The sequence below is a fragment of the Molothrus ater genome, chromosome 10 (assembly GCF_012460135.2).
Source record: "Molothrus ater isolate BHLD 08-10-18 breed brown headed cowbird chromosome 10, BPBGC_Mater_1.1, whole genome shotgun sequence".
NCBI classification, from domain to species: domain Eukaryota; kingdom Metazoa; phylum Chordata; class Aves; order Passeriformes; family Icteridae; genus Molothrus; species Molothrus ater.
In genome coordinates, this window is record NC_050487.2 from 4,541,054 (window position 1) to 4,560,694 (window position 19,641).

The window sequence follows — 19,641 nt, forward strand, 5'->3', positions numbered from 1 at the left end:
CCCCATCCACAGGCAGATCCTGTGGCACAAAGCCCACCTGGCAGTGGGCTGCACACCTCAGTGTTTGCCCAGATCCCTTCCAGGCGGTCCCTGCTGGGGTGGGGCTGTGCCACTGTTACACTCCCAGAGTGCCTGGGGCTGGCAGGGACCTCCAGAGGCCATCTGGCCCAAGCCCCTGCTGAAGAGTCTCTGCTGTAGGCCAGCAGTGATTAGTCCTTTGGCTCCCTCATTTTTGAGGGACTTGATGACAGATCTCACAAAGGCTGCATCCTGATTCCAGAGCTGGAAATTGAGAGTTGGAGATTGAAACCCACTGTTAGCAGTTTCTCCTGCTTGTTGGCTCACAGTTGTCCCCCAAACTCTTGTGATATTCTGATATCCCTCCCACACTGCAGCAATTCCCCTCAAACTGCTCGACAAACTCCCAGAGCAAGGTGTAGGTGCTCTCTCTTGATATTCAAGCCAATTTTTATTGGACAGGCTCTGCAGTTCTCAGGGTCATTCCATGCAGTGCAAACCCATTCTAGAACCTGTGGCTTCCCCAAAGTTCTCCAGGCTGTCCAGGAGGCTGGATCTCCACCCCAACACCTACTAATGAACAGGCACCACAAAGCCCCTCCAGAGCACTGCTGAGCAGCAGGCAGCACACACCACCCTGCAGTCACACCAAAGACACAGCCATAAAAATAAAAGCTTTTTATTTATTTTTTTTATATACCATTACAGAAACATCTGAGTAACATTCTCAACAGGACAGGCAGCTCTGGGGCCCAAGGGATGAGCACGGGCAGCCACATCTGGGGTCTGCCATGCTGTGCTCCTGAGCTGCTGCTGCTGCTGCTCTTGGTGCATGATGTCCTTGCTCCTTGCCCTCAGGGAGGTGACCCAGCACTCCTGGTATCAGGGTGTCACCTTCTTGTAGGTGATGTGTAAGTGCTGAGTCATGGGCTGTGTAGTGGTTGCCATTGAGACAGTTTGTTCGAGTTTCCCATCAGAATTGAGCCTGAATTTTCTGGTAATCTAAACCAGGGGGGAGAAAAAGAAATAAGGAAATCAAGCAATGAGTGTCCACAAGCTGAATCCATTAGCTGTGCTTTCTTCCCTTTGCCATCCACCAAGGAAGGATATCCTCACTACAGCAGGCAAATAAACAAGGAGGTTTCTCTCCTAAAGAAAGCAGCCCTCTCCACAACACCAGCTCCAAGCCCGTTACCCATGGAACAAGGCACCTTCACAGAATTACAGAATTAACTAAGCTGGAAAAGACCTTGGAGACTATCAAGTCCAGCCTACAGCATCTTATTAACTAAATACCAGACCTGACACCATCTTACTAACTAAACCATGGCACTGAGTGCCACATCCAGGCTTTTCTTAAACCCCTCCGGGGACAGTGACTGTGCCACCTCCCTGGGCAGCCCCTTCCAATGCTCAGTCACCCTTTCTGTGAACAGCTTATTCCTAATGTCTGACCTAAGCCTCCCCTGGTGCAGCTCAAGCCTGTGTCCTCTTGTTCTGTCAGTGGTTGTCTGGGAGAGGAGAGCAACCCTTACCTGGCTACACCCTCCTTTCAGGGAGTTGCAGAGAGTGATGAGGTCTCCCCTGAGCCTCCTCTTCTCCTGCATATTCCCCCTGCATCCAATAAAGAATGGAGGTTGTCCTTGCCCCTCCTCATCCATGAGTAGCAACAGAGGGAACCTTGCCATTAAATTTTGTTAAGCTGTGCTTTCACAAATTTGTATTAAATCTGCATTGATAACACCTTTAAAGGTGATTCTTCAAGCAACCTAAACCACTCATGACACAGCCTGGTGCAGGAAATGAGCCTTCCTGCCTCAGTGATAGCTCAGCCAAGCCACAGCCACCCTGAATCACTTTTCACCAGGAATGCAACAATATGGTGAAGTTTTCTCAAAATGAGCAACTCCAGCAGCAGCACACACGTCCTTCTCACAAACCTGTGGCCTCTTTGTTTCCACAGGTAATTTAAGCTGTTCTTGGTAAAGGGGAAAAGGCTCTGGGAGCTGGTTTCTGACATCCCCTCTCATTGCACACCCTCCTTCACCAGCAAGGGCCTCACAGATACTCACTAGGACCAGTCCTTGGGCTTGAGCTTCCCACAGGTGCCAGATGGGCACAGACCTCCAGCCCCAGAGCTTCCTTCCTTCTTCCAGCCAAGGCCAGCCTTGGAGCCCTCAATTAGGAATACATCTGCTGGCTTTCTGTGCTTTGCCCTCTCCTCCTGCCAGTCATCTGCCCACAGTTCAGGCAGTGACTCAAAGAGGACAGTCCCTTTAATTTAAATGTTTGCAATCCAGAGCTCTGCCTCCCTGCTGACAGCCACAGTATCTAATGGCTTCACTTCTCCTATGGGAAGGAGGCAGAACAGCTGTTTCTGGGAAAGAGGAAACCCAACAACTGAAAACATGCACCCAAAGGCAGGGGAGTTGGGACTTCCCAAAGTTAGGACACTATCTGTGTAGGCAAATCAAATTTTTGCCTACATCTGCACAAACTTGTGCTCTCTGCTGTCTAAGGGCCAGTTTTATAGCACTCAAAAGCCAGGCTGTGAGAGCTTGTCTCTCAGCTGCTGCTCAGCCACCACAGCTTCAGATGTGACAGTGACACTTCCAAAGGTGACCTCAGGATGCCACACTGACTCCAGCAGTGTCACTGCACTCACAGCTGGCTGTACCCCTCCAGCTGTATCAACAAACCCCCACTGCACACCCAGAAAAGTCAAACCCCCAAAAGCAGCCAACCAAAGGTGGAGCTGACAGCAAGTGCCAGCCCTACCCTGCAGCCACAGATGGGAAAAGAGCCCAGAGCAAGGTCTGAAGGCTCTGAAAAGCAAAGAGCAAGAACTGCAGATGTTCCTGAAACATCCCCATGAGGCCCAGTACTGACCATACCTTAAATTGCATCCTCATACTGCAATCAATCCAGAAAACCAGCATTAATAACTAATCCCACTGCCATAAAAGAGTATTTAGTCCAGACTTTCCCCTTTTCTTCCCTAAGGACCTGCTACTGGCCATTTTGGAGACAGGATTCTGGGTTAGCTGCTCTGATCCAGCCTGTCAGTTTTTATCATAATGATCCCTCTGGGTCTCATAATGTACAAAATCTCCTCTGAAGGCTCTTACAGAAAGAATAAGCCAGGATGCCATGCAGTATTTCCAAGAACCCCTGATGGCATTCTGCAATTAAAGCATGCTAAATAACACATCCTCTCAACCAGACTCCTCCTGGGGCAAGCAATTCTGTGGGAATGGCTCATTCTGTGTGCACTCACCTGCTCTACATGGGGCTTCTTGGCAAAGGAGATCCTGGCTATGGAGTGAGAAGCTATAGACAGCTCTTGTCCATTCACCTCCCCTTCCTCCACCTCCACCAGACCTAGGGAAAAGCAAGGGCACACATATTATTAGGCTACAAAGGTTATTTAAGCAAGTCACAATTGTTATTTTGACCTTTCAGTACTTAAAAGGAAGCCTATAAAAAAGAGGAAGAGGGACTTTTTACACATTCAGATAAGGAGAGGACAAGGAAAAAGTTTTTAATCTGTAAGAGGAAAAATTTAGGTTCGATATTGGGAAGAAATTCTTCCCTGTGACGGTGAGGCTGGTGAGGCCAGAGAAGTTGTGGCTGCCCCATCCCTGGAAGTATTCAAACTCTGGTCAGACAGGGCTTGGAATAACCTGGTCTGGTGGAAGGTGTCCCTGTCCATGGCAGGGAGGTGGAATGAGAGAGGTTTTAAGGTTCCTTCCAACCCAAACCACTCCATGCTCTATTAGGCTGCTTAACAGACCAGCACTCCCTGTGGAGAATGGTTTTATTTGCCCTAATTAATTTTATTTGTTGACAATTGCAGATCCACACAGCCTCAGACATGGAATGCTGCTCACAAAAATCCAGCTGGACTTATTCACACTATGTAGGATGAGTGTCACAGCACAACTGGCACTCCTCCCTTCAGCACCTTCATTTTAGATGCAAACTTAAGCATCAAGTGGGCTTTAACAATTTCACTTATAATAACTGAGATGTGGTTCTGTGGTGGTGTTTGCAGGGGTCCCAGGATGAGGGAAGAGATGAGAATCTTGACTCCATGTTTCAGAAGGCTGATTTATTATTTTATGATATATATTATATTAAAAGAAAATTATATATTAAAACTATACTAAAAGGATAGAAGAAAGGATTTCATGAGAAGGCTAGCAAAGGAAAGAAAAGGAATGATAATAAAATCTTGTGACTGACCAGAGAGTCCAAGCCAGCTGACTGTGATTGGCCATTAATTAAAAACAACCACATGAGACCAATCCCAGATGCACCTGTTGCATTCCACAGCAGCAGATAACCATTGGTTACATTTTGTTTCTGAGGCCTCTCAGCTTCTCAGGAGAAAAAATCCTAAGGAAAGGATTTTTTATAAAATGTGTCTGTGACATGGTTCTCTCTCGTTCAGTCCCCATAAGGCAAGAAGCACCAAGGTGCTGCATCTACACACTGGAGGCTCTCCTAGTTTAGGATCCGCTGTGGGTCCAGCACCAAGAGCAGCGATTCCAACAGCAAAAATTAATAAAATAAAACTGTGAGAGGTTCAAGAACTGTCTGGAAAAGTGATGAAATGGCCCAGCAGAGTAAGAACCTCTTCTTTTCCCCAGAGTGGGTATCAGGAGTGTACCTGTGTTCTGGGCACTGATGAAGGCCACCTTGTTAGTGTCGGGTTTGAGGCGGATGAAGCCACACTCCCGGTGCATGGGCTTCCTGGTGTCCGGGTGGAAGGCGTTGAACCTGAGGGCAAACCAGAGCACAAACCCCATGTGTTTTGTACTCAAAAGACATTTTTTTTGGCCTGGTTTCTTCTTATTTAACCACATGACTGCCTGCAGTACTCTTTGAAGAGTAAAAGACTGACAACACTTCACAGCTGAGAGATGAAAACCTGGAAAAACACACTTACTTTATAGAGGCACAGCTATTTCTTAGAGCTGGGGTTCAGTCTTTAAGTTCAAGTCTTTAAGTTCAAGTCTTTAAGTAAGTTCAAGTCTTTAGGTTCAAGTTAACTTAAAGACTTAAAGACTTAAGTCCTTAAACTTAAGTTCAAGCTTTAGATTTTCCATGACCCCCAGGTCCTTCTAAGAACTAGCTCAGAAAGCCCTCAGGAACTCAGATGTTTCACAGATGCTGAAGCCACGTGTGTCTCAGAAACTTCCTTTTCTCAAATAAATATCTGGAATTACTGTATCATCTTTATTCAGCTTTTACACCTGGAAAAGTTGTTTTGTCTGTATATTCCTTGCTGTAGGAAGCAACAGAGCAGACATATTTCTCCCATCACCCCCTTCAAAAAGATAACAAATTCAGCTCAGACTCTTATTTATTCTTCAGGAGGCCTTAAGAACTGTAGGTTTGGTCACCCATAACATGAGTGATTATACTTATCAAAGGAGAAACAAACTTAAATCAGGCAGTTTTCAGTGCTTGGAGCCTTTAAGGGATACAGGGACTGTCTCTTAAGAGCCACTGCTCCAGGAAAGCACAGGGTTTCTGTCCTCCAGGACTGCTGCCTGTTTTCCTGGTGCTTCCTAAAGCTCAACAGCTCACAGCTGTGTAACTCCTTGGCACAAAGAAAAGGAGGGGCAAAAAAAAAAGGTGACTCAAATAAGGAACTGTTCACAAGCTGGGGAGGGAGGTGCAGCCAGAGCAAGACTATCAGAGCTTTGTTTCTTTTGGAAATTGGACTAAAGCAGTCCCAGGGTGAGCTGGCAGCTCCAGCACACTCCAGGAACACAGGGCATCTCTCACACAGCACTTCCATCTTGTAGTTCTTCTTTTCTTGGTTTTCAAAGCAACACACTTTCCAACTCACCCCTCCTGAAGGAACACTGGAACACTGCTCAGCAGTAGCCAACTTGTCACTTCCCTCCCTCTGGATTCCTTTTGATTTTTCTTAGAACAACCACTTGAAGCCAAAGCAAGTAGTTAAGCTACCTGCCTCCTGTTTGACAAGCATTAATTTTTCTCAGATTTTCACAGTGGTGAAGACTGAGGACCACAGCTTAAAATGGAGAAACCTGGTAGCCATGCCATAGCTCCTTCATTTATTCTAAGTGGGAATTTCACATAGAATGCCAACTAATCCAAAGTTTTTGTTAGATTATGCTCTCTTCTTACTCAGATATGGGGCAACTTAGAGGTGTTTTAAAAACTTTTATTTCATTTTCAGTTTCATGTGAAGGGTGAGACAATACAGATGTTATAATTCATGTTATCTCAGTCAGAAGCTAACTATTTCTTAATTGCAATATATTATAAGCATTTCTTGGCCTATCAGCTTTTGCCACACTATGTTGCAAATGCCTTAAAGCCAATCATCTAAAATTACCCTTCAAGGGCCACTGTAATTGGCATTTGTAATGCCAATTAATCACAAGTTTTCAAGGAAAATCAAAGTTAGACCATGCAGTCACATACCACAGCATCATCTTGTTTTGAAAACGAGGTGAAAATTATGGTGAAAATTTATGTACTTTGGGGAATTGAGGTGAAAATTTATGTACTTTGCCACTGGAAAAGAAACCCAACTAACAAATCCATGCCTGCTCCAATCCAGGAGCTGCTGCTAACACAGGCAGACCTCCTGACTTACGAGAAGTTGAGCATGGGCTGTCCCACGTGAGAGATGTGCACTTCCTCCAGGTACTGGAAGGGCTTCATTGTAGGGAAGGTGCCATCTCCTGGTGGGTCTGAGAGCCAGGTGCCCAGCATCCAGGACAGGGGTTCCATCACAGGGTTCAGCTGGGGAGTCTCTGTGGAGGAAAAGAAAGAAGGAAGAATGAAAACTCAAGGATCTGTGCCCTGCAGGTTGCTGTGAGCAGCCTCCGGCTGGCTGGAGGTGAGCACAAAACACCTCAGAAATGGTTCAACACCACAGAAATGCTTTTCTTCAGAGCAGTGCCAGCTCCAAGGGGGGAGATGGAGAACAATGAACAGTCATGGCAAGTGGGTCTGCTCCCAAACCAGCCCTCAAACCAGTCATACATAGAGCATTCTTGCAGGTGGTCCATTTCTGACTCCTCTCTGTAGCTTGATCTGAAAGAAAAGCCCTCTCCCAAACACATGCAGGGAAGAAGATGACTGAAAGCTCAGCACAAAGAATAATCATTAAATGATAATGAAACCTCTAACACTCTGGGCTCATCTCTCTCAAGCACTGAGTTCATACTGTTCCTGTTTGTTTCAGAGGCTGAGGAAATGAGTCCTCATTTCAAAAGAAAATCAGGCTGTGTACATATTCAAGATCAAGGTTTGGCTATAATATTTTTTTAAGAGGTTAACAATGGCCTGAACTTGTACAAAGAGACAAGGAAGGATCATTCAGAAGCTGTTCTACTAAGGCTCTGGACTAAGGCAAACATCTTAAAAATACCTGGGTGCCTGTCAGGCAAAGAGTAAACGGAAGAGAAAAATACTTCCCTTTGTCACTGCAGCTATGAAAAAGCAACCAAAGCCTGTTTCACAAAGGTAAAACTTCTTTAACAAATCATTTTACAGAACCACAGAATAAGCTGAGCTGGAAGGAACCCACAAGGATCACCAAGTCCAACTGCTGGCCCTGCACAGGACCATCCCAAGGAGTCACACCATGTGCCTGAGAGTGTTATCCAAATGCTTCTTGAGCTCTGTCAGGCTTGGTGCTGTAGGAGAGTTTTGAGAAACAGTTTTGCATTTTACTTTCAGAGGCTGTGACCTGAAAAAAATACATCAGGAAAATGGAGACAGACAACTTAAAGCCACATGAAGAGCAGAGCAGATCCACTACTAAGGTGTAAGGAGGGAAAGCCAAACATCATCCACAGGATGTTGGAAAAGATGGATTCCCACACAAACAAGGTGCCTGCTACTCTCAGTAGTCTGTTATGCAGAGAAATATGACTGAAGTCAGCTTAAAGCATGTCCTCTTCCCCCTCATGGGATAAATATTGCATCCTGGCAAGGTGGGTGCTGCAGGAGGGTGTTTCCACACCTAGTGAGATCAAGAATACAAGAGCAAGCTGCCTGGCTGACCTAAAAGGCACAGACTCAACTGGAGGCAGAAATCACAACCTAAAAGAATAAGGCTGTGGCCAAAATTTGCTTAACCAGTGTGAGTTTCACTGTGCTCTTTATGAAATGTCAGACTAAGAGACTGAGCAAGGAGGAAGGACAGTCCAGACCTGAAATGCCAGAGGAGAAGGAAGAGCAGCTCTCCTGGGTAAGAGAGACCACTTGTGGTACTCATTCTCCCCCAGACAGCAGGTTTGAAAAGCCAGCCCATGTCAGCAAAGTGCTGCTGCTTGCTCTGCTCTATGCTGAAGTACTTTGCAAGGGAAGCAACATGAGGAAACATGAGAGCTCACTAGGAAATCAGTGATAAAAGTCTACAGCATCAGAGCCAGGATCTGTAGAACAGCCTGACAGACTGTGCAGCTTGCCCAGGCCTTGGAAAGGGGTTCCCACAATCTGTGCAGCAGTGTCAGTGTACTGCACAGTATTTCCTTGTACTCACCTTTCCAGTCCCATGAGGAGAGCACACAGTTCTGTAGATAAGGAGCACACTGCTCCTCCCTCCAGCTGATGTTTGCCTTTCACTCTCTGCTGCATTTCTTTACAAGCTCTTTGCAGGCTCATTTCCCATGATGGAAGTGAAAAGCAAAGCTTTGGTAAAGCTGGAGGAGCCTGCAGCCTGGGCTGCTGCTGCCCTCTCCTGGGTCAGCATGCCAGGAGCAGGACAGTTTCTGTCACCACAGTGCTTCCATAGGGCACTTCCTTTTCTCCTGCTTGCACTTCAGGAAAGCATCAGAACAATAGATGAAAGGAATGGCTGCAGCCATTCCCACTCTATAGACTTGATTATAAACCAAGAGAAGCCATTTGCACCATCCCACTGCCTTGCTGTGCAGCACCCAGCCTGGCTGGAGGTGCCTGACCTGGTCTCACTTCCAAAGGGCTGGAATTGCAGCCAGCTGAGAAGTGAAGATGGAACTGTACATCCTGGAGTCTCTGGCAGTTGGGCAAACAGCACAGCCAAGTGATTATTATTCCTTTTCTAAATTACCTAGATGGCAGCAAAGCTAAAGAGCTCCTTAATTCTCATGTGGCTTGGAAAAGTCAAGAGCAGCAGAAGTGAATAAGGAGCAGGGGCTCAGTGAAGTGCAGGTAAGTGCAGGTATCCTGATCTCATCCCATGCTCTTTTACCTTCAGTGTTGGTCTCTGACTTGTGGACTAAGAATTTTTTCCTTCCTCGCTGGAAGGCTGGGCTGGGAGAGTGGAAAAGCAGGAGGGGAGACAGGAGAGAGTCTGATTGAATCCACCAGGAAAAAAAAAAAAAGGGCAGCTATTTGAAAAGCAGTTTGCTTTTTTATGTCATGGCTGGGGCAGGTAAATGCAAGACTATTGTAGCAACAAGAAGTTCTATGCTGAGCTGCTTTGTTTCAAATTTCAGGTTTATAGATACAGTCACTGTCAAGACACTGGTGAAGGAGCCTGTATGTCCCTTTTTACAGGTCTAAACTCCTAGCACATCATGTGTACAAAAACCCCACTAATGTGGCTTAAAAGGTAAGTCTATGATAATATCAAGAATGCAAATGACATCTGAGAATTTGCAGCACAAGAGACCCTGGTCACCCTTCTGCACACGTAAAGCTTCTCACTCAGAGGGGGCCCTCTTAAATGCTGATTCTCCTGCATTCATATGCACAGCTCCTCTTTTGCCTACTACAAGGAAGCTCTCTCTGCATCCTCTTTCTTAAAAAACATTCCTGGAGTCACCTTCTCCTGCACCTGCATCTCCAAGACCCCATTCCTCCACAACCTGGTGAGGTGGAAGGTGTCCCTGCCCATGGCAGGGCGTTGGAACAAGAAGAGCTTTAAGGTTTCTTCATCCCAAACCATCCTGTGGTACTACAAAATCTCACATGACACTCATGAGACAAAGCCACACACCCATCAGCAACCTGATCACCTCGATCTCTTTCCTTCAGGAAGTCACTCAGGCCACAAGCCAGGCCCTGAGCACACAGGTCAGCTCCATTTCAGCACCTGCCCCTGGCTCCAGCCCTCCAAGCTCACAGACAGACTGTTCCTACATCTTTTCCATCCCCAAAGAGTTTCCAAGCCAAATCCCACCCTGCACTGGAACTGGCTGTCCAGGCTTTGCACCAGGAGATACTGAGTTCTCCCTGCTTCTGAGTGGGATCCCTGGCACAGAAAGCTGAGCTGGCACAAATTCCTACACAGCTTTATCAGTAAAGCCACAGTGAGTGGCCAGCTGCTTGCTAACAAGGCAGCTAACCCATTTCCTTGAGCTGGGGAACACTTCCTGCAGAAAACTTGAGGGAAAAAACTACACAAACAACAACAAAAAACCCACCAAAAATCCCCAAAACAAAATCCCTGAGTCTTCAAAGTGTGGGGTCTGCAGCATCAAGTGGGCAGTTCCCTGAAATTCTTCCTTCAGCACAGTTGCTAACTGGGTTTAAAAGAAAGCATTAAACATCTTTGCCTTGTCCCTGTCCCTGCTTGTGAGGTGACCATTCTCATCCTGGAATGGGGCAATGTTATTTCTAAACTGCTTTTTGCCATTTATATATTTGAAAAAAAAAATTTTTCTCTGCAGTTTTGGCAGCTTTGACTCCAATTGAGCTTTGCCTGCATAAATTTTCTCCCAACAGTGGGGAACAGCATCTCTATGTTTTTCCCACATCACCTGACCTTGCTTCCACTGGGCACACACCTTCCTTTTCCATCTTATTTCCAAGAGAAATCCCTGGTCAGCCAAGCCTTCTGCCTCACCTGCTTGACTTCTGACATTCAGGAATTGCTGTTCCTGTGCCCTTAGGAGATGATGTTTAAAAGTGACCAGCACTGACAGACCCCAGCACCTGCAGAAACATTTCCCAGGGGACCTTACTCACTAATTCCCAGAGCAGCCTGAGGTTTCATGGCCAGAACTGAGGTTTTTCAGGCACTTTTCTTCCTGTCACTAGAGATTTGGTGATGGCTCTGAGGTCTCTGTGGCCAAGTTGGTCCCAATATTCACTTTGCTCATGAGATCCTCTCTGATGACAAGCAGGAGATCAAGATCATCCTTCCAAGTCAGCTCCCTGAGGACCTGTTCCATAAAGTTGTCATGCAGGTGTTTTAGGAGCCTTCTGGCACAGGCTGTACCAGCTGTGGGATGCTCCCAGTTAATTCCTGACAGGTTGAAGTCCCCTGGGGCAGATGACTTGAATCATCCCTTAATTCCTCAAGGAATAATTTGTCAGTGTCATTGTCCTGGCTGGGAGGTCCAGAGTAGACTCCCACAGTGAAATGGCATTATTTGTTTGCCCCTTGATTCTTATCCAAAGGTTCTCAACATTGCCAATTGTGAGCTCCAGACACTCCAGCCCTTCTGTCACACACAGTGCCACCCCTCTGCCTCTCCTGAGGAGCCTGGAACTGTCCCTCAGGGCCCTCCAGTCACAGGGAAAGCTCCCACCAGGTTTCACTCATGCCAGTGATGCCAGACCTCTGAGCCAAAGCCTCCCGCTCCTCACTGGTCCCTCCTGCTGGGTGCATTAATGCAGAGACATTTCTGCTGTGGTGCACTGTGACCAGCACCTGGTGAAGCAGATTTAGGGATCCCATTAGTGCTCCTTCCCTCAAGTTTAGGCACTCCAGCCCACTGCTCTTCCCTGGTGACCCTGGTTTTGTCCCTTTCCCCTTTCCAAGCTAGTTTAAGGCCCTATCAACAAGCTCTAGCAGCTCCTGTGCTAGAACTCTTTCTCCCCCAAGAAAGATGCATCCCACCAGGTGCCAGCAGATCAGCTGTTGAACAGATCATCCCATCTCTGCTCCAAAAGCTGGAAATGGGGTTATATTCACAAATGTTCATGCTACACATTCAGTAATTCATTTCACAGCCAAGTTCCAAGGTGGTAATGCTCCAGTGCCTGTAGTCATTGCCAGAGTTCTGCTTTACAAAACACAGAGAAATTTTTTTTTTTTAATTTCTACTCAATCATAAGAAACCAAACACCCTACCTGAGCTCAGCCTGACTTTCTCTCGAGTTTTCCTTAGTTTGCTGTTTCATTGCTTCCTGGCTGCAAGCTGGGTTTTTGTTGTGAGTCATTGCCAACTCACTGCAAAATTAAATGCTTAATGCACAAACTCTATAGACTATTAGGCAAAAAAACCCCTGGAAAGAACAAGACCATCCCACTGAAAAAAAAAAAAAAAACCAAACCAACAGCAGTGCAAAAAGTCTTGTTTCCTCCCTTCCAACCAACTTTCTCTCCAAGGGGGAGGTCAAAGAGCCACCTCCCTCAATCAAGTCCCAGAGTTGGTGTTCCTGCACACTGTGCTCCCATGCTGAGCACAAAACAGTTCACCTCCTACCCAAGTGCTCAGGCCATGATGAAATCTCTCAAGATACCTCCTGCCATGGATTCAGCCCCTGTGCACACATATTTCTACTCTTTATCTCACTCTCAGTTTACTTTATGGCTCTCTTGTTCTTTGCAATGCTCACCCTACAGACCAGCTTCTACCCTGGCTGTTCCCACCCCAGATAGGGCACAAAAAAAAAAAAAATCCCAAGCAGCACCTGCTATCTCACAATAAAAGCAGTTTTCTTCCAAAATCTAGCTCCAAGTTAACATGCAACTGTCAGGCTAACAGTGCCTGCCCTGCTGGAGGCAATTTTCCTGACAGCACATCTCTGTGACCCATCAGACACATTTCAGTTTCAAGCTGAGCTGGACACCAGCCCCTTGCTGGTCCAGTCCTTGTCAGCCAGGTGAGAGCACAGCACCTCCAACCATGCACAATCCCCAGCCAGGTGAGAGCACAGCATCTCTAACCATGCACAATCCCCAGCCAGGTGAGAGCACAGCACCCCCAACCATGCACAATCCCCAGCCAGGTGAGAGCACAGCACCTCCAACCATGCACAATCCCCAGCCAGGTGAGAGCACAGCACCTGCACCATGCACAATCCCCAGCCAGGTGAGAGCACAGCACCTGCACCATGCACAATCCCCAGTTAGGTGAGAGCACAGCACCTCCAACCATGCACAATCCCCAGCCAGGTGAGAGCACAGCATCTCTAACCATGCACAATCCCCAGCCAGGTGAAAGCACAGCACCTCCAACCATGCACAATCCCCAGCCAGGTGAGAGCACAGCATCTCTAACCATGCACAATCCCCAGCCAGGTGAGAGCACAGCATCTGCACCATGCACAATCCCCAGCCAGGTGAAAGCACAGCATCTGCACCATGCACAATCCCCAGCCAGGTGAAAGCACAGCATCTGCACCATACACAATCCCCAACCAGGTGAGAGCACAGCACCTGCACCATGCACAATCCCCAGTCAGGTGAGAGCACAGCATCTGCACCATGCACAATCCCCAGGCAGGTGAGAGCACAGCATCTGCACCATGCACAATCCCCAGCCAGGTGAGAGCACAGCACCTCCACCATGCACAATCCCCAGCCAGGTGAGAGCACAGCACCCCCAACCATGCACAGCCGCACTTCTCAGTGCCAGTCAGGAACAGGATTTTGCTTTTCCTTTTCTGCAACATGAATGAAATCTGTTGCCACCAGAATGGGCAGCACCACTTCAGGCCCCACAGACCAGGTCTCAGGACTCCACCTCAGCACAAAACCACACATTAAGTGCTCTGTCCTTCTGCTTGCCTGAAGTTTGCCAACTCTGCTTCATTTGCATGTAAAAGGTACTGTAAACGACCCCATTTCTACACTGGCTTTGCACAGATATTCAAAGACAAATCCAAGCCAGATTCCCCACGGATTCCTAGTAAACTTCTAACTGTTTTTCACATGAACTCATTGTGCAAACTCTCCTGCCTTTAATATGACCTTCATGAAAACGGACATGCACCATGGAAGAGGCTCCTCACACCCCCAAGCAGCTGAATTCCAAGAGTTTTACCTCTCTGATGCACACAGAAACTCAAATCCCATGGAATCCTACCTGTGTCTGCTCCATGCCCAGCCATGTTTGTAGATATTTTGCTATTTTCTGTACCTGCAGCCCCCCCTGCCCCAGAAAGCACAGAGTGGCAAGATGGCTATGAGGGAAATGAGCTCATATTTGGGTAAAACACTGATCCTGCTGCCTGCTGGGAGATGTAGTTTTACAACCAGCCCAAACTGGGGCACGGCAAGAGGAGGTGGTGCTGTGGAAGGAGCTGCTGGGATCTCCTGTCTGAGTGAGCAGAGCTGACACAGCAGAGCTGTGAAACCTTCATGCAGAAGCAGATGGTCAGACAGTGCTGTTAGCACACCCATGACTTCTCCAGGACACATCTCTGGTTGTTTGCTGGCTCTCCCTCATTTCTCCAGTGCATCCTGTGATCCTCCAAAAGCCACATCTCACCCTGTCCTGCCTGGTACACTGTGCCTAACCCCACTCGTCCACCAGCAGCATTCCTCAGCCTCCATGGACCTCATGAAGCAGAAGGAAATCTTTTTCTACCAAACAAACACCTAAATTCAAAAAGTTTAGATGGAAAAAGCCACCATGGCAGCTGTGCTGTAGACAGCCTGGGACTTCTCAACACCAGTTGATGCCTCTGGTAAGACAGGTTGGGAAACAGCCCTCAAGCACATTGTGACAGCTGGAGTTGGAGCCACTTGGCCACCCTGAGTCACCTGGCCCCAAGTGTGGCTGGCAGGCAGTGCTGGGCAGCAGTCCTGCACAAACCTGCTCTTCCCAGCCTGCTGCAGCTTGGAGACAGCCAGCAGAAATTTATTGGTCTCATTAGAGGAAAATATGTGAGAACTAGCACTGAAATGAAGTCCTGCTGAGTGGGTGTGGGCCTAAAGTTGGTGTTTTGTGCTCAGGATTTTGTGGAAACAGCTGAAGGTGAGGGATGCAGACAGGTAACAACCTGCAGAGCCACTCCAGCCTGGTACTTACACTCAAGGAACTGCCTTCAGCAGAAAAAAATATGCAGGCTCGGGATAACAGCTAAAGCCATCACCTCAACCACACATCAGATGAGCTGGGACAACTGAGACAGGGCTGCTAACAAAGACTATTATTAACCTGATGTGTTACCTGACTGTATTTTTATGAATATTAAAAGCCTTTCTTAACTCAGCTTGGTATTACAGTAAAACTTGGTGTCTGGGCATGAACCAGACTCAGCTAGCTGCACTTCATCAGCTATTTTCACTGCCATAAACTAGTACTACAAGCACACAAAAAAAGACTCCAAAACAGAAAAACACCAAGATGAAGCTAAAAAAAAAAAAGCCAGTCAGTCACCAACCAACCCATTAAAAAAGTTCCCAGCCAAAGGGTTCCATATAAACTTCCCATCATGCCAAGCTACAACTGCCAAAATGGTTCATTTTCACACACTGATCTCCAGTTTTGTTGATAAAAGATGGGAGAATGGGTAATGAATTGGTCAATTCATTAAGGAAATTACATTTTCCCTTGTAAAATAGAGCATGTAGCTCATATATTAAGAATATTTTTACAAGAACATTAAATTTTCATTTCTTAAAGACATATCTATAAAAACACTAACCTTGGGAAAAGGAGAAGAATCATAGTGCTTATCAGAAAAAAGAAAAATATCCTTAAAGATACTCTTTCTGCAATTAGTATCTCAGGAAGGTATTCCAACGAAGGCAGACACCTTTTTAAATATATGTATAAATAAATATTTCCTATACATACATAAATATATCTATATATATGAATGACAACTATGGAACCCTAAAATATTTCATTATTTTCTTTCGTTTGACACCTAAACAATACAAAACACGGACCAGAAGGTACAAACAAGACTATGTTGATTTCCTAGGGCAAAACTTTCCCCCCTCTACCTAAATAAAAGCGTGAGTTTCCCCATCTTGTGAAAAATTAGATAAATATGGGGAAAGTAGTGCTGGGTGTCAAGCTTCATGCATTTTAGAGTCTACTTTCCTCTTCCAGTGAGGAAGTTGGCCATGCTATAACAGCCTGGAGAATGTGCCTGTCTATGCCAGCATCACTCTTCTGACTTCCCAGCATCTCCAGAAGAAGCCATGGAGTGTTTCTCCTAAAGGAAAGGTGAGGATTAGCCATCAGGAGACACCCAACCCTCCTCCCCAGGTGACAACTTCTCCAAGCAAGCCCCATATCCCAGATCCTTCCCAAGGCAACCCAATGTTTTCTCAGCAGCCACGCACACCAGCATCAGATGGTCCTGAACTCCTGCCCTGAAATGCACCTTGCCATCACAGTCACTGTGTGCATATTGTACATTAAAAGATGCTTTTTTTTTTTGCAAGAAGGGCCCCATTTGGCTTCTAGGTAACAAACTTTTTACATGACCTCATCCATCACTGAGTTCCCCTATGCTTTCATGTGCTTAATTATTATTTTTGTAATTGATAGAGAGACATCTTCCATCACTCCCTGCTTTATTATGTTTCCCAACTTTTTCTGCCTTCCAAGAGAAGAAAGGATCAAAGCAAAGACAGACATTTGCTTACAAATTGTGACCTCGATGTGCATCATGACATTGTCATATTTGATACCTCCCACCTCACTTGCATTTCCTGTATCCTCAGTACTGAGTTCAGTATATGAAATCCAATATCAAAACTATTTCTTATGCCACTGAGGACAATAACAGCTTTCCCAGATACCTGCTGCTAGGACAGCTCATTAACACACCAGAAAAAAAAATCACAGGCACGTGCCAAAGGAAGAAGGAAAATCCTAGCAGGAGCCACTGCGTCATAAACAAGTTAAAATAATTCAGAAAGAAAAGAAAATAAATTCATGAACAGAGTTGCCTGTAACACCACAATCTAAATTCTGATTCCACATCTTGGGAAGGTTAGGGATGTAAGAATTAACTCGTGTGCCCACTGAGTGAATTCTTTAATCTGTATCCATTGGTCTTACCAAGCTGCTACTTCTCCTTCCTAGAGCATCATACCTTTTCCCCATCACACCTTTCACAGCCCCCAACTTAAGAAAGCAGGGAATTCCACCTCAGCGCAGCACCCCTGGCAATACTGACCACAGTCCTGGGATATCAGGCTGTTCAAGTAAGGGAAACTGTTGCGCTTCATCTCATTCAGCTTCTCCTTCAGCTTCCTGACTTGGCTGTCGGAGCGGCTGATCCTCTGCCTCAGGAGCTTCAGCTCCCCGTTCTTCTTCTCCACCTGCTCCCGCAAGCAGCACACCTGGCTCTTGCTCTGCCGGGAGGAGAAGCAGTACGAGTGCAGGGAGTCGATGAGCTTGCAGGCGCCCGAGGCCGACATGATCACCTCGTTGATGGACATGGGGTTGGCGTCCGTGTCCCCCTTGCGCCCCAGCACGGCCTCGGCGGCGGGACGAGGGGTCAGGTCAGCTGGGGATGCTGACAGACCCTGCGAGGGTTTCTGGGGGGTGGCCGTGAGCGATGATGTCGGGGACACTTCTGTGACGGCCTTGTCGTGCCCCAAGGGCTGGCTGCTGCAGCTGGGCTCCACGTCTCTCTTTGGCCTTTTCCTTTCTAGCTGCTCCTTGGGGAGAGACGGCCTCTCCCTGGCGTGCTTGGAGGAAAAGCTGTATGAGTGCAGGGAGCCGATGAACTTGCAGGCACCTGAGGCAGGAGGGGTGAAATCGTCCACGGACACGCCGCTCCTGTCTGCCACCCAGCTCCCTGCCCAGCTGCCCCTGGCACAGTCCTTGCCAGGAGACCTCTCGGGCTTTACCTGCACCCCAGGCTTGGTGCCCAAATGATCCCCTAACGTCCTTCTCCGAGGGCCATCCAGCTGGCTGTGGAGGGCCTGTTCCTCCTTGGGCATGGATCCTATTTCCTCTTTCAGAGTGGCCTCCTCCATCTCTTTCGTCCCTTGCATCACCATGAAGTCCTGGCCAGAAGATGGAGACCTATGTGCTACCTCACCGCCTCCTTCCTGCGGGGCCTCCCCATCCTGTACCAGCACCTGCCTGGCTATTTTCCTTCTGCTCCTGACATAATCCAGCTTGCCGTGCTTCTTCTCCACCAGCTGGAAGATGGTGGGGACAGCAGTGGGCTTCAGCAAGCGGTGATGGTCTTCCAGCCGCTTGAAGAAACTGTCTTTGGTGAAGTGCTCGCTGCAGAGAAAGGAATACTTGGTGGGAGTCCAGTTGTCTCTCTGAACAGCTTTCAGCCACTGGATCAAGCGTTTCGAATCCTTCAGAGGGAATCTGAAAAGGGAACAGAGAAAACCCACTGAAAAAACAAGCTACATTTCGGGAATCAGAAAGGTTGGTGCTTTAAGAATTGCAGAACCATGGAATCATAGAACAGTTGAGGTTGGAAAAGACCTCTGAGGTGACCAAGTCCAAGGCGATGGCTAGGTTTAGGAGGTTTTGGAGAAAGTTGTGTTTTGGTAAGTTACACTCATCTACAAATTAAATTACGCTCATTTAAGAATTATTTCACTTTGGGCCGAAACATTTGATATTCATTTGCTGCGTCAACAGCTCCACTTTACAACAAGCGTAGGACTAAAAGGTGTTGTTTCCATTTCCATCAGCAATCGATCCATTACTGCCCTCACCAGCCCCAGGAGGAACAAACAGCCTGTCCACAAGGAAGGGGGATGTGACCACCACCAAAGCACCCAGCTCAGCCAGCGCGCTGCCCAGCGTGACCCGGGTGCTGCTCGCACCGGGTGTGCTTAATAACATTTAATTAGCTGTAGAAATGCCTGCAGTGCAAGAAAGCCCCTGAGCAGGGGAGCCGGGTTCCGTTTCCAATGGGACTCCCGAGACAGGGACTTTCCCCGGGGGCTCACGGCCGGCAGCATCCTCAGCGAGGGCTGAGGCGGCGGGGGCACAGCCCGGGGGAGGGTCGGGGTGACAGGCCGGGGAGGGCCCGGTCCCCAGGCGAGGGGCGCTCCCGCTGCCCGCCCGGGGCTGGAGGATCCGGGAGCCCCGAGCCGGTCTCCCCTGAGGGAAACAAAGGGCGGTCGCCGCCGTGGGGGCCCGGGGAAGGGAGCGGGACCGGGGCGCGGGCGGCCCGGCCGCGGCACTTGCGGCGGCCCGGGCGGGCCGCCCTTACCTGTGGAAGGAGACGGCGCCGTGGCGCGCCTTGCCCTGCCGGTTCGAGCAGTTGGCGGCGGCGCAGCAGATCACCATCTCCGACCGCCGCCGCCGCCCTCGGCCGGCCGGGCCCGCCCCGGCCCCCGCCCCGGCCCCGGCCCCGCCGCGCCGCCGTACGGCAAGATGGCGGAGCCGGGTCACCCCGGCGCCCCTCGCCGGTGGGGAAGGGGTTTCTGTACGGCACAACATGGCGGCCGCCACATGGCCGCCGCCATTTTGGCCGGGGAGCAGCTGTACGGCGTGGGGCAGGTGGGGAAAGGGGGGTTCGCTCCCAGCGTCTCTCGCTTGCCTCGTCGGCGCAGCTGGGCGTCCGCCTCCCGACGAGCCGCTCGGTCCGTGGCAGCCGAGCCCTGAAAGGCGTCTCCGAGTGGGGCGGGCATGGTGGAGGGGGTTGCTCTCACGGGGAACGGAGGGGCGGGGCTGGGCCGGCTCCGTACAACACCATGGCGGCGCCCGTTTATCACATCATTCCTAGGTGTACGTGTCA

General features: G+C 48.5%; 1 protein-coding gene across 2 annotated transcripts; it reads right to left on the minus strand.

The window, feature by feature from the left end:
- Positions 1–681: 681 nt before the first annotated feature.
- Positions 682–19,224, minus strand: THAP4 (THAP domain containing 4). Of its 2 annotated transcripts, XM_036388977.2 has the most exons (6): positions 19,114–19,224; positions 17,098–18,254; positions 6,659–6,818; positions 4,691–4,800; positions 3,296–3,399; positions 682–1,020 (listed from the first exon to the last, which is right to left on the minus strand). In XM_036388977.2, exons 1-6 carry the CDS (start codon positions 19,188–19,190, stop codon positions 901–903), a joined length of 1,728 nt encoding a protein of 575 aa, XP_036244870.1. In that variant the 5' UTR covers positions 19,191–19,224; the 3' UTR covers positions 682–900. The 2 variants fall into 2 exon arrangements, with proteins under 2 accessions (XP_036244870.1, XP_036244871.1); XM_036388978.1 differs by lacking the exons at positions 17,098–18,254; positions 19,114–19,224 and adding an exon at positions 14,040–14,143.
- Positions 19,225–19,641: the final 417 nt, after the last annotated feature.